Source organism: Corapipo altera, unplaced genomic scaffold, assembly GCF_003945725.1.
Source record: "Corapipo altera isolate COAL_440 unplaced genomic scaffold, ASM394572v1 22b, whole genome shotgun sequence".
In the NCBI taxonomy this organism is placed as follows: Eukaryota; Metazoa; Chordata; class Aves; order Passeriformes; family Pipridae; genus Corapipo; species Corapipo altera.
This window is the reverse complement of record NW_020884876.1, coordinates 2,223,502-2,238,686: the sequence shown is the minus strand read 5'-3', so window position 1 is coordinate 2,238,686 and position 15,185 is coordinate 2,223,502. Positions and strand designations below refer to the sequence as shown.

At 37.5% G+C, this 15,185-nt stretch overlaps 2 protein-coding genes across 7 annotated transcripts in view; one reads left to right on the top strand and one right to left on the bottom strand.

Annotated features, from left to right (window-relative positions):
* The window catches only part of LNX1 (ligand of numb-protein X 1), a 68,777-nt gene extending 63,134 nt beyond the window's left edge, over positions 1-5,643 (top strand). For all 3 annotated transcript variants that reach the window (XM_027635824.1, XM_027635825.1, XM_027635826.1), the window contains 2 exons: positions 3,736-3,894; positions 4,940-5,643. In XM_027635824.1, the coding sequence (XP_027491625.1) occupies positions 3,736-3,894; positions 4,940-5,075 (295 nt within the window). In that variant the 3' untranslated portion in view covers positions 5,076-5,643. The remainder of the gene's footprint in view (positions 1-3,735; positions 3,895-4,939) is intronic.
* An 880-nt stretch (positions 5,644-6,523) lies between these two features.
* Positions 6,524-15,185, bottom strand: part of FIP1L1 (factor interacting with PAPOLA and CPSF1) — a 40,814-nt gene continuing 32,152 nt past the window's right edge. For 2 of the 4 annotated variants that reach the window (XM_027635827.1, XM_027635828.1), the window contains 4 exons: positions 13,131-13,208; positions 11,898-12,117; positions 7,594-7,731; positions 6,524-6,848 (listed from right to left, as the gene is read on the bottom strand). In XM_027635827.1, coding sequence (XP_027491628.1) covers positions 6,701-6,848; positions 7,594-7,731; positions 11,898-12,117; positions 13,131-13,208 — 584 coding nt within the window. In that variant the 3' untranslated portion in view covers positions 6,524-6,700. The remainder of the gene's footprint in view (positions 6,849-7,593; positions 7,732-11,897; positions 12,118-13,130; positions 13,209-15,185) is intronic. The other 2 variants (XM_027635829.1, XM_027635830.1) reach the window with 1 other exon arrangement.

The following is a 15,185-nucleotide window of genomic DNA, read 5'->3' as shown; positions in this document are numbered from 1 at the left end:
TCACACTGAAATTCAAAGACTTGGAAAAGCCATCTTACATAATTTAACATTTGTGGATCTCACTTAAATTTCAGTCCTTTCCTTATGAGATATTAGAATTGGCTTTTGTTACTTTTGTATGGTTTAATAATGCATAAACAGCTCCTCTGTTCTTTTTGTAGTACAATCCAATATGTGGTGGTTATAAAATAGATGCACATGTGCATCTGACATCTGTCAAAACTTGGCCTGCATGCAAGCAGAGGGGCTGTGGGCTGGGCGTTGGAAGGAAAGAGTGATGCAGGACCTTAAGCATTCCCACCTGAAGACTTATTTCAGGGTAGCAAATTGAATTGTTTGTTGTTGAGGAAGACAGGTCTCCTTTATTGGTAGAGGGACATGGTGTTGTGAAGCATACAGAAAGGAAATAATGAGGAACAGCTGGTGAAAAATGTTTCCCAGCACTGTGATGCTGCTTCTACTCTTGCTTGTTTTCCTGCTCTCCTTTCTTTGCTCTCCTCACATTTCCTTCTCTCAGCTAGCACTTAAAAATACTTTATAGATCATCCTGTCATAACATTTACAAACATTAGTACTTCACGAGTGCTTTTCTTCATCTGCAAAGTGAGATGAGAAAGACAGGAGGTGGCCAAAGTCATTAAGCAAAACAGGGGTAGAACAGGAGATAAACCATGAAATTAGGACAGAAACTTCTCCAAATTAACTTAATCTGGGTTCTAAGGCTCTGATGGAAGCAATTCTCAAATATTACTATATTCTACCACCACTTGTGTACTGTAACGGGACAGGGGGAGGGAGTTATGCTTTTCATAGCTGTTATTGCAGAAGTTCTCCTGCAGTTGGGCTGGTTTGCATTCCCAGAGCATAAGGCTACTTGCATTTCATGAAAATCAGCAGGGAATCATACATTTAACTATTTGAAAATAGGCACTTTAAAATTCCTTGTGCATCAGTAACTGATGCTCAGTTGTAGTATTTTTTAGGATGGGACCCTGTGGCTAGACACTGTAAACTGCCAAATCTCTATCTGAGGCAAGTTCATATGTAAATTATTCCTTGTTCTCATCTTTTGGAGTGTTTTGGAGGTAGAAGACTGTGAGCTGCTCTCTTCCAAGGCAGAAGGTGGTTCTCTTTAGTCTGATTGCAGGTTAGTGGGTTATGGCAGTTTGACTGGGTCAAAACACAGAAACTGGGGCTTTTACTACCACAGAGAAATAATTTACTCAAACACACTGTGCATCTCCAGATGACAAGTATTTATTTTATTTTCACTCTGTGGCACATTCTCGACTTGTCTTTATGATTATACAGACCCAAATGAACTCACTCCCTTTGGGCTGCTTTTTGCTCAGGGAGAACAGGCATCTCTGCTTAGCCACTGAACTGTTCAGAGCAAGCAGTACCTGCACTACATTTGCACATCCTGCCTGCCAGCATCCTTTTCACATTTCTGACAGTGCTAACAAATACTTGATGGATGGTGCACTGCCATGCTTATACTCTATCCCAGAGGATGGAGATAATTAAAAATCAAGTTAAAGGTGTAAACACCTCCTAGCCACTCCTATTCTGTCAAGAGTCATCTCTAGGTATGGCCAGTGTAATGGGTTGCATCTGCCTGCGCCAACACCCACAGCAGGACGAGAGAAAATAGGAAGAGTGAGAGAACTCAAGGGTCACCCATTACTGTTGTGGGCAAAACAGACTTGGCTTGGGGAATTTTTTTTTTCATTACCAATTTGGGTATTAGAAACCAAAGATGACAAACTTGTAAACACTTCGGAAAGCTGTTTCCTTCCCTTTTCACAAACTCAGCATCACACCAGCACCTCTCCTCCTGATTTCCTGGTCTCTGCTGCCTTGTTGTCACACCAGGTTATATCCTGTCCCTTTGGCGAGGCAAAAGGCAGCACAGGGCCTTGGAGTAGTTGTTCTCTGCCGTTCCTTGTTTCCCATGTGTTTTGTCTGCTCTGGCAGCGAGAACAATCCCAGTGCTAGGATACTGTGTCTATTTTACTTAAATTCAGTATACACCTTGACAGCAAAGATGTATTTATGCTTTCTGGACTGATGGAGACCATGCAACTGATAACTTTACAGACTGCATGTACAGAATACACATAAGACTTGTTTGGCTTCACTGTGTTTTCTCCTTCTGTCTTTACCTGCTTGTCTGTTACTTTTCTATGGCATTAGGATTCAGCTGATCACCTTTCCACTTCAGGAATGTACTCCTTAGTGCAGTGAGTGTAGCACCAGGCAGCAGAGACCCCTGCCCCCAAAAATCAACACTGAATTATAGCACTGATGGCTGAATCCTGGCATCACTTGGTCATGACCTTGATAAGTACCATCAAACATAGAGGATTGAAGTGATTTTGCACATTGAAGAAGTCCACAGATGGTAAAGTAATAATGTCTGGCTGCTGAGGAAAGAAGCACATGTCACCTGTTTCATACATTAGCAGCCAGAGAATTCTTGTGCAAATATTACATACCTACCATCCTGGCAGCCAGCAAGTATTTGTAGGTCCTGGGGGACTAATCTAGTATTACTATAAAATGTTGCTATGAAAGACAGCAAATGCACTATTTGACAAACACAATTTTTAAAAAGCTAGACATATTGGTCTTTAAAGGCTATTTGTCTTTCTACAGAAGTGTTAGCTGCTTCTTAGAAACCTAAAAAGTCTCTGAATAAAGCTTGTAACAGTTGCTTGCTGTAAGCCAGCCTATATTTTCAGATAAAGAATAGGAAATGGATTTTCAGCCTGAAAATCCAATCATTCCTGGATACATCGGTAATGATGAGCAGGTTAAGTACTATGGACAAAAATTTCCATCGCTCACTCTGTAACTAATGAAATTAATTTGGTTAAAAAAAATGTAAGAGAAAAAGTACTGAAATGAATGTACTCAGAGCAATAGGTAACATATAAGAGTCTGATAACACTATTCTTGCTTTCCCCTATTCCTAGTTTCAGCTATGCTTTGACTCAGCATAACATACAGTATCACAAAATTCATTCAAGAGACAAATGGAGGGAGAAGTAGATTTCAGCTCTCTTACTGTAACATGCTGTGTTAATCATTATAGTGAGGACAAGTTATCTTGAGAGCACTCAGTTCTCCAAAGTACTGACTGATGTGGATAAGTTTCTCCCATCTTCCATGCTGTGACTTACCAGATTACTTGACAAGAAAAGCTCAGGATCCCTTCTTCCACCAATACTTGTCTTTGTGTCATCTCTGTCATTTTTGTAATTCATTCCACTAGCCTTAAAATTATTTAGCTTTGATATGCACTACAGTAGTAAATAACTGACCACTTTGACATAGTTAATCACATGCAGGCTCATATCTGGACAATAAACAAGAAATTGGACTGTACAACGTGAGTGAAATAGAGGTTTTTGGATTGCTGATTTACGAACATGAACTCCAGTCTTAAGTGCTTTTCTCCATCACACCAACTAGATAATTTGCCTAAAATTTTACCTTATTAACCAACCAATTTAATACTTTAACCCCAAGATTACTTAGTAATTTTACTTTCAGAATAACTGGTTGTGGAAAGCAGAAACAGAAGTGTAAGTATTTAATACAGTGGTACTATGGTGCTATTTTGCACCTTCAAAACACTCTACAGGTGCACGAAAAGGCAGATTCATCATGAATGGTTCATCAGAATCTGAAGTTAACTGTAAGACATTTAATTAGACTGGTTTGTTTCAGGTATTTGTACAGCTGCAAAGAAATCGTATTACGAAGAAATACATCTGGAAGTCTTGGCTTCAGCATTGTAGGAGGTTATGAAGAACTTACTGGAAACAAACCATTCTTTATCAAATCCATTGTTGGGGGAACACCAGCATACAACGATGGCAGAATTAGGTAATAATAACTATATAAACAAAAGTAGCATTTAAGTAAGTTTTTCTTCTACGTAATTTGTGGTTTTTTTCAAAAAAACCCCACCATGTTTCATGAGGACAGTGGGGGAGGGGGGAAAGGACTCATTGATACAGAATTAACTCTGACAAATCTGGAAACAGGACATAAGCATCCTGAACTTTAACAGATCTGCCTTCATAGCAGAAGGTTTTCAGATATCTAGTAATCACTACTATATGAATAAAGATAACTCAGTTTCATCTCTGGGGTAGTACAAAGCATGCCAGCACAGAGAAGCTTTCCCACATACCCAGCTCTAAAAAACCCCAACCAAAAGCCTTCCCTGCAAACACCAATACAAATTTAAGAGAATAGATGCACAATTATGGTGCAAATTTAAATCAATTAACAAGCCTTAAAACATAAGTTTACTCAGAAAATGGATACTTCCAATATCTAAAGAGGGCCTACAAAAAAGGTGGAAAGGGACTCTTTACAAGGGCATGCAGTGACAGAACAAGGGGGAATGGCTTAAAACTGAAAGACAGCAGGTTTAGATGAGATACTAGAAAGAAATTATTTAATGTGAGGGTGGTGAGGCACTAACAAGTTGCCCAGAGAAGTTGTGGATGCCTCACCCCTGTTCAAGGACCGGTTGGTTGGGGCTTTGAGCAACCTGGTCTAGAGTAGAAGGTGTCCCTGCTCAGAGCAGGGTGGTTGGAACTAGATGATCTTTAAGGTCTCTCCCAACCCAAGCCCTTTTATAATTCCATGATGATAATTCCCATCTGAAAGAACTATATCCTGCTTTCTTTCAAATATGTCTAATTAATTATAAATTTGTAAGAAAACCAAACAAGTGAAGTATTTTTCACCTGCTTTATTATTCCCTTATTCATGAACAGTAGTTAGCCAGAGAAGGAACCACAGTACTCATTTCTACCCTTTCCTCCCAGCTTAAGGACATGCTTTGGCATTTGCAAACATTTAAGATAAGAAATCACCTTGTTTAATTGTTCTCTTGCATTTGCATTTGTTTTTTCAGATGTGGTGACATCCTCCTTGCTGTCAATGGCAGGAACACATCAGGAATGATGCATGCCTGCTTGGCAAGGATGCTCAAAGAACTGAAAGGAAAAATTACTCTCACAATTGTGTCCTGGCCTGGCACTTTTTTATAAAACAAGTCTTTGTGGAGAGTATGACAAGTAATTTAACACAGGGGGGGAAAAAAAGGAACATCAGTCTTTGCTTTTTGGGGGGCTCAAGTATGTATTTATAAAGAAAAGGTTTGTGAAACTTCAACCTGCATGTCAAGAAAAGTCAAGTTTAGGCAAAGCAGCAAAACCTGTCAGAAAGTCACTTCAGAGTGATCTAAGCTACAGACTTAACTCTTTCCTTCCCTGTGTTCTTAAGGGTTTTTTGTTGTTTTTTATACATATATATATATATCTATTTAATGTATTATAATAATAATGAAATTTAAGGAGCAACAGCTCCTGCTCACCCACTCTATTTTGATTTACAAAAAGAAATCCATTAATAACTTATGGAAAAATTTCTTGCAATTTTTCTAGTTGCAATAATCAGGTGAAGGGTTTTATCCAACACATTAATAGCACTTTGATTTTGTGTACCTTTTCATGGTCAGCATGAAAGCTGGTATTTTCAAGACTTTTAAGTACTGTTTGTTAGTCTGTAAAACTGTGAATTAAATTTCTAAAATAATTAAAAATAATTGTAACTGTGTACTTGTACAGACATTATTTTCATCCAAAATCAGATGACCTCATTTCCCTGGTATGTTTTGATTAATACTATTAAATCTGGGATTTTTATATAGAATTACTGCTTTTAATGAAGTACACTTCACCCTGCTATTGTCATGGAGTAAGTCTTCTAGACAGCACCCTGACTGGGCAGTACAATTTTTGCAGGACCACCGTATCAATCACACTTGATACTGTTCTGAATGAAGTAAATCTGAAAGTGATGATATATCCCTTAAAATAGTTCTTTGTCTTTCTCTGAAAATTACCCATGTTCCACAGTTTTATTTTTGACTCACAAGCTTGCACTGGGAAGAGGATACGTTTGTTAATCTTTATCATGTTAAGGACAGCTGTTCCCCTAGAACAAAGACTAAAATGAACTTTCTCTTAAGCCACTGAAAAGCAGCAGGGATGATTATCCAGCTTAATTCATCCTTATGCACCCACACAAACCAGACATAATTACCAAGTGTATCATCACCACATTTAGTGTTCCATTAGACTAAGAACAATCGGCACCTTTCCCACTTTCCCTATTTTTGTTTTTGTTTGTTTCACCTTAATACAAGGTTCTTGAAGAGTCTGCAATTTCTGCCTGTCCTCATAGTAACGGATGACGTTTCCAAATAGGACTCCAAAAGCTACACTAAACCCGCACTGTTCCAGATGTTGGCATATAATAAAATGAATGCACACTGTTTCTAAAGTCAGTAGAAGAATGACCTTCCCGTTGGCTTATGGAAAAAGGAAACAATTTAATACAAAGAATTTAAGCCCTACTTATATTGTAAGAGCATAAGCCTCTAGCTTTAAGATGTTTTCTCACTGTTTCTTAAAAGACAAAGTCAGTCCAAGAATCTTAACATGAAAAATTCAGTCTTTTATTTTCAAAAAAAACCCAAAGTAACCTTTGATTTCAAACTAACAGAACAAGATTAAGAGCAAATTATTATAATTCCCAGAAAAATAACAAGATTTATAGTAATCTATTTCTGGCACTAATATATATGCAAGTAGGCAAAAATCACACAAGCCTATTCCACAGGGGCAGCTTCAGTGTTTTCCTGTTCAGGAGCAGGTTCACCACTGGCTTCTTTTCCTTCTTTGCTTCTTTTGGATTTTTTGTGTTTGTGCCTTCTGTGGCTGTCCCCTTCTTCACTGTCGTGACGACGTCTGCTGTTACTAAATAAAGAGAGAGAAAATATGCTTCAAACACTTGACACTTCAGGCCCCATTTAATTACAAAGGACCAAAAAAACAGCTTCTGCATTCATATTTGAAAAGTGGCACCTGCTCCCATTCCACCTCAGAGCATTTGGATGTGAGTGCCAAACTGAATTTTTCATTAAGCGGTACATACATCCACCAACCCTGCACTTTTTGCTGGGAAAATGGAATGATTTTTCACATTTGTAACCCCTATTCTAATAGGAGTATTTTTAAATAATGTCATGTCCCTATTGGCATTCCTTAACAATTTGACATTCTTGTTGACCACATTTCCTGGAGTTAACCTTAGTTTCTAACTTAAAATGGATCATGTAGAAAAATTTCCATCAAGTGACCATGAGGAATATTTTACTTACTAAGAATCACTGCTGAGTTCTTTTGTTTATGCACTGAATGTCAGCTTCACTCCACCTCTTTCTGACCAACCATTTTTACCCTTCTTTCCCCAAATTCATAATTTCTGTTCACCAACCAAGACTGTCACATACACCATTCAGTACGAGGTTATCCAGGGCCAATATTGCTTTTTGTCTGTCCCCATTTTATATGGCAGACTTGTTCCAAGCAGCACACTTAAGTGTTTACAGTCTTTCCACAAAACTCCAGTTTGTTTGGGGTTCTTTTAAAAGTATACTCTATTTTTTTTAAACTGGGCAACTCTTTCGTATCTTATTAAAAAAAAGAAAAAAAATCAAACCTTCGAGATGACTTATGTCTAGTCTCTTCTTTCTCTCTGTGTCTCCTGTCTCTGTGTCTGTCTTCTTTCTCTCTACTTGTTCTATGGCGGTCGTACCCTCTTTCTGCATAGTCTCTGTATCTGTAGCGTTCTTCATCACTGATTCAAAAAGAAGATATTTTCAGGACAGTAACACCAAGCAATATATATATATATTAGGAAAAAAAAGAAATTTTTACTCTCAAGCTACATGACTGGAAAATCTTAATATTGCTTCTAGGTGTCTATATGAGACCCACAATGCTCAAAGGACATTAAAGCTCTTCACCTCACACACTAGACTTCTGTAGTTAGTGCAATTTTGAAAGGAAATTGTTCAATAAAAACAAAAGAAAAAAGAATACAAGAGTGTCCCATTACGTTTGTACAGGAGTTACCAAGCTGTTAGCTTCAACCTGTATCTAACTGCAAATGAAATACAACCCTGCATAAACTTCAGCAATGTTTTCAGATCAGTGTATGTAACACTCAACACTTATCAGTATACTTTTTGACTATTACACCATTTGGGTAAATTAGATGAAATTTTGACACACTCGATCTATTTCCTTTCATCAGCTTCAAGAAAACGAAAAGCTAGATACAAAGAGACTGACAGTAAAATATACTCAGTGGTTTTGGGTTGCTTTTAAAACTAATTGTTCTCCAGTGCCAATGCCATCTCTACTTCCACTCCTCTGTTGGATTACCTTGACTGCTGTCCTGACACAATGCTGGTAAAAACCACTAAATATTGCAGGCTAGGCAAGATTTTCAAGGCTTTACTTAAAAACATATTTTCATATTTTGACTTGGTGAAAAGGGCAGTTCCAAGAGTTCAGTGAAATTTAAAAAAAAAAAGATAAGAGCACTATCTGTTGTTAGCCAACACCACTTAAATCCTACATTAGCATAGCTTAAAAAGGCATGATCATTTAATCATTTCCGTACTAAGAAAATCCTACCCATATAGTGTCCAGCATCATTTAATAGTACGACCTCAATGCAAATGAATTTAGTGTAACTATTTATATATATCATGTGAAGTCTTCTGTAACCATAGTTTGGCAGAAGATCCCCAACAAATCCTAAAGAAAGGCACAATGCAACCAGGGTTTCTGAGCCAGTAATGAAAACAGGAAACAATTTAGATACTATCAACTTGACAAAAGGCAAGAGTTTTGTCTTTGCCAACATCTACCATTAAAGAAAGTATCTTCCTGCAGTCCCTGACAGCAGCAGAACAGATCAGACAGATTACACAAGGAGAACAGCTCAAGTCTAAAGAGATTTCTTATGTCCTGGAGCAGTGAGAACTTAGATCACACCAATTTTATCTCCCATAAGTTGGATCCTCTGGCTCTTTCCCAAGTGAAGACATTACATTAATGATTACCACAGCTATGCATGAAAACTCAGAGTGAGAAGGCAGAATGTCTGAAGCAACAGCACTAGTCTTTCTGTGAAACTCTGTATAATTATATCATTAAGCAAACTTCAAAAATTAGCAATTTAAGAGACTGCAGAGAAGCATCAAACACCCCACAGTAAATCCTGCTTTTCTAAGGGACACAAAATTACTCACACATCAAAATCAGGAAAACTACAGCTATTACAGAACTCAAAAGTTATTATTTGCCACTGAGTAATACAACTTCATTGATTTTATAATGCATTTATAACTACAGATCTGAGAGTAGGCTGATCACATCCTGCAAAGTACATTTGTGACCAGATGACACAGAATCACAGACTGACTGAGGTTGGAAGGCATGATTGGAGGTCACCTGGGCCAAATCGCTGCTAAAGCAGGGCCATCAGGACAATGTCAAGACTGTTTTTGGATATCTCCAAGGATGGAGACTTCCCAGCCTCTCTGTGCAGCTACAGTTTCCTCTCAGTATCTGATACTGCTTCCCAAAACTAGTATTTTGATAATCTAATTAAAAGTTAAAATCTGAATGTGTAGCACTACCTTCTGATAATCTTAGCATAAGAAATCATGGCTACTTGTAGACTTATGGCTTGGTTTCAAAGATGAACCCAAAACCTTTACTGTTAACCCACAGTCTGCATCTGTTCTGTTACACAGCTATTTTAAAACACTCTAGAAAAGTTTAAAAATATTATGGATACTCCTTTTTAAACCTTATTTTGGCAAACTACGAACAAACCATGACACCTTGTTAAGTGTATCCGAAAATAAACGACTTCTATAAGTAAAGTAAAAAATCAGTTTGCCAAGATCAGTATGTTGGGAACTTTCAGGAACACTCTAATGCTGCTCAGTGCATTTTGACCTTAATTACACATTGATCGTGGAGTCTCTTTGAATTTGCTGACTGCCAGGACACCAAGTCCTATAAAGTTGCTCTCTAGTCACACAGACCCTTATCTGCTCTGCTGCATGGGATTACTGGGTTCCAGGACTTAGACATACAGTTGCTCGGGTTTTAGTTTTGTGTCTGTTTGGGTTTTTTTTTTTCATTTTTCAAATTGCTGAGGAAAAAAACACAAAATGGTAAGATATCAATCAAATCCCAAAGTCTACATTTTTAGTCATAACTAACTGACTAAATGCACACTTTCCTCTGAGGACAGCAGGGTAAAAGCAAAACAAAATATAAAGACAGCTGAAAGTTCAGCTTTTTAAACCGCATTTTGGTTATACTAATAGAATAAAAACAATTCTCATTTTTTTACAATTTTAAGAAATGCTGTAGCACAAACACAGGCTATTTATCTGGAAAACAAATACTAAAACCATTGAAAGCAGTAATTTCTGAGCTGTAAAAGCTAAACATGATGCTTACTCCAAATCCCACAAAAGTATCGCTTGATCAAAGTTTAAACAAAGAGAATATAAATAAAAGTTATAAATCCGTGCAGTCTCTAAAATAGTTCACATTCTCTTCCTCACAGCTCAATTCATTTTATTTTCTTAAGTGCACAGAATTGAAAATCAACCTTCCTAAAAACATTACGTTTGTTTGCATGTTCTTTCTTAAGCCTCTCCCACCTTTTCTGTGATTCCCAAACCAACTTATCCTAGTTAAGGGCCTCCCATTTTCTTACACAGCCATGTGGCAACAGCTTTGCTACAGATGGTGGATAATTTAGTCACACAAAGTTGAGGCCTGCTCTTCCCCCTCCTTTACAGATAACTCTGGCAGCAGCACAGAGATTTCTCAAGGCCTGGAAGCTATTAAGGTTCATTTCAAGCACCCTTGAATGACCAGGGTTCTTTCTGGCCCTCAATCAAGCTGTCTGAGAAACAGATGATTAGAAAGGTCTTCAGTTGTCAGAAACTGACCCTGGAACATAACACATGCACACGGGAGAGGACATCACCACACTGGCATACATGGAAAATCCCCCATCTTGCAGGGTGCACCCAGCTAACAACTATCAGGCAAAAAATGCAATCTCTCAACTGAAGTAATGTTGACTCTGGGTGCTCTCATTCCTCACAGCATAAAACCACTGGTAAGAACAATCTGCCTAATAGCTAACATATATATTCTGCAAAAATTAAAACTTAAAAAAAAAAAAACAGAAAAAAAGGCATCAAATATTTACCCCAAAATGCTTAGCAAATACAAAGCAGAGGAAATTTAGAAAAATCTGGCAAGCCAACAGACCTCTGCTCTATGGAGTCATAGAGCATCGAATGCTCAACATTAAATGCTTTGTACTTCTGCACATGAACCACAGAACAGTTGCAGCTTTTTTTTAAGCCATTAGAGAGTTGAAAGCTGAATTAAGTTATCTGCCATGATTTTAATCATCTGCATGAAAATGAAAAAAAGTTCTTGACCTTGAAATAATAGTTTTAAAGAAGACAGATTATTATCCAGCCAGTTTTAACAACTAAATGAACCATTTTAGCAGGTAATAACAACATTAATTAAGGTCAAATGTTGCAACGCATTGCTCTTTGCACCGAATCGGCAACTAAAATTCATTTAGTACATCTATAGGTTTTTTCTAGACCTACTGATGTCAGAGATGGGTATCTTAATCATTCTCAAGGCTTAAATCGCACCTTTAAACTGTAAAGCACTATGACCAGTTTGGATGCTTACTGTCCATTTTTTTCACTTCTGTTTTACATTTAGAAATTCAGAATTACAGTTTCTAAGGGAAAAGGGTGAAGGGGAGGAAGCCACACCCTCTAGCTCTTTGGGATATACAGCTGAACAGTACATTTTAATGTTGAAGTACACTATTTAAAACAGACAAGGGTTTTGAACAGAGTTACAGCACACTTAAGACATTTCACTAACCTGTTGAATGCACTTGAAGATGGACTGTGATCTCGGTCCCTTTCCCTATCTCTGGTACGTTCTCGATCTCTGTCTCGGTCCCGGTCACGATCCCGATCTCGGGATCGCTCTCTCTCACGTTCCCTATCTTTCTCTCTTCGTGCATAGTAATCCCATTGCTTGCTGGTGTCTAGAAGACTAGACCACGAAGGTGCAGAACCTGCAGGGTGTGGAAAGGTGACTAAAGAGAGAGATGTAGGTATTAGAAAGAATAAAATCAGAAATCATACGGAAATTGCAATACTACTTATGCACGAAAACACAGAGGTTTGTCAGCCTCCTCTGATGAGTTTTTTCAATCTTCCCCTTTCAAATCAGAGTTAATTCTAAGCAAACACCTCATTTTTTCTATGGTGCTAATAAAAGCCTCTGGCCCTCATTTAAATACTGCTCATGAAGATGTATAGAACCAGGATATATACCCCGAGGACTGCCTAAATACTTTTAGAAAAAAAAAATTAAAATATTGTGCGAAGATCTTCTGAAAAAATCTGATTTTATGTGGTCAAATGGCTTTGTTTTGGGGGAGCAACAAAACAAAAATAACCACGAACAAAACTACCTTTGAAACTTAGTTGTTCTGAAACCACAGTTCAGCAAAAGAAGCAAAAAGGATGCTTCCAACTTTATATTTAGATGCTACTATTTTTATCTTTCCCCCTTTAATATCACTGTATTTAAAAGTGATATACGTTAGTTATAAAGTTCTCATTCACTAATTTATATTCTATACTGTGCTTTGTCATGCTTTTCTGATTAGAGATGTAACAGGAGCTTTAGATATAAATTTAATCTGGGAGAAGAAATAACATTCCCACTTGTGCTTTCTATGATGACATTTCTGATGAATACTCAGGACAACCACCACCACTAAAATATAATAGTTTAAGAAAATTAAGCATAGTCTTAATCTAAAAGATGATATGCTTAAGAAGTTAAGAAGGAAGTCACAACACTGTCTCAAAACCGTTTTATAGGGGGCTAGCAATGGGAAGAGAGAGGGAAGATGCTTCTCTATTGCTTTCTGCCAACTTCAGTGTAACGCATAACTACTATTCCTAATGTCCCAATTATTCTGTCCTGCCCTCCCTCCCCAGAAGTCCCATGAATGCATCCTGTGAAAAAAAATAACAAAGGCTGAGTATTTAGCTGGAAACAGCACTCTCTAGCGGACTTACAGTACTGAGGACTTACTTCTCCCTTTCTGCTTATCTGCCTTGCTAGCTTTCCTAACTTTCAATAAATCGTTTGTTTTGAGCTCCACTTCATCATCTATAATATGAGAACAATATTACTTGACTTCATGGTGTCACAAAGAGATTAACAGCACAATTAACTGAACAATTAACACAATTAACAGCACAATTCACTGAACAATGTAAAGTGTGTTACTGATACTGTATTTAAGATTGTTGAGTTATAAAACCAGTGGCTTCTGCTGACAGCTATGTTCAGGCTGCCTTGCCTGTAAAGTCTGAGATATTCCTGCCCCAGAAAGCTTTGGCAGAAGTTTAAGACAGCAGTTTGCCAAGCATCCAGAGGAGGAATACAAAAGACCTTTTGAGCAGGCAGTGGAGCAAGAAAAAACATTTCATTGTTAAAACATGTCTGCAATGAAAAGTATTATAATTCATTAAAAAAGCATTTATACAAGGTTTTGCCACTAATAAAATGCTTGATACTGTCTAGTTCCAGGTCTACAGACAAAATGAAGGGTTAACAGAAAAAAATGCCCTAATACAATATTATGCTGTTCATTATACTGCCGAAACCTGAAATTCTTCGAAGGAAAGCAGCCAGAAATAGCAAAAAGACAGCTGGACTTTAAAGACTGCTAATTTCCTTGACTTGCCACTATGTCAACAACACATGTATGGTCTATGAGACACTGGCTGCCAGAGCATTCTGATCTAAAGTTTAAACTTAAGTTTAACTTTAAATCTATACTACAAAACAATTATTAATGGTAGTATAAACTTTTACAATAAATTTTGGTTACTCCACCACATCTGGAGTAAATCTCATCAGAGAAAAGTATGTTATTTCCACCCCACCAACATGACATAAACCAGTAATTTGACACTGCATTTTTTTATCTAGATTTTCACCAGGAATTATTCACAACACACAAGAAGCTTACTTTTTAATATGAATTGGTGTTCTGCACTTACTATGCTAAATGAAGTAATTTGTCACTTCTACTATTTTTACATGGATTATTCAATAATTTCTGCAAGAAAATAGACACTTGCAAAATTTAACACTGCTTTTATTTTTTAAAACAGGAAGAGAGCTTTGAACAATTAATAGTTTTGGAGACTTGAGTCCTGTTTTGGAGACTGTTTAAAAATTTAAAGCTTCATGCTGTCACAGTGTAAGGCAAACTATTTAATGCATCTTCTTCGTGCCTCAAAAAATACTGACTCTGCAATACTAAATGTCTTAAAAGTTCATAAGATATAAAGAACATTTAGAGCATGGAACAGAGAACTGCTTGAAAAAAGAGCAAACAAGCACACAGTACAAGTTGCTTCAAATGCAGTTCAGTAAAATTCAAAGATCCGACAGCAAAGGTAGCACTGAATTGTGGAAGATTTAAGAGCAAACTGACAAAACGACATCAATGCAGTGGAAGAGCACAAAGACAAAACAGACGTTCTTGAAGCTGCAAGTTAAGAATGTAACCTTCCTAATGGGCTTGCAATGGGAAACATGCCTTTTTCTAGGGAAAAGACACCAAAGTATGAGCTGAGGAATTTGTATAGGCAGAAGAAAGGCTAGAACATTCCATTTGCTCATCTTCCCCAACAATTTCACCAGGAAAACTAGGAAATAACAGACTGTCAAAGACGACAACAGGTTGGAGATTCAGCACTATCATCCAAAGCAACTATTAAATAAATATACTTAGTGATTGTTAATCACAATGATCATCTGTACTCTACTACACTGCTGAGCTCTCAACATATGAAGTTCTGATGCACAGAGAGCACTGGCAAAATGCTGACCAGTGACTACATTGTGCAACAGGGACTGTAAGAGTATGATGTTGGCCAGGAAAACATCTTTCACTAAGAGACAGCAACAGCAATAAAATGTCACTGAGCCTCTACAGATCCAGAAGTCCATATGACAGGGACAGCCTAGAGACAGACAATTTGCTTTGTGAAGCAAATACAAAATTTTACCAGACTGGAGAAGACTGGGAGAAGACTGGGAAGATAGGAGCAGACTGTGCTCCTTGGTCTC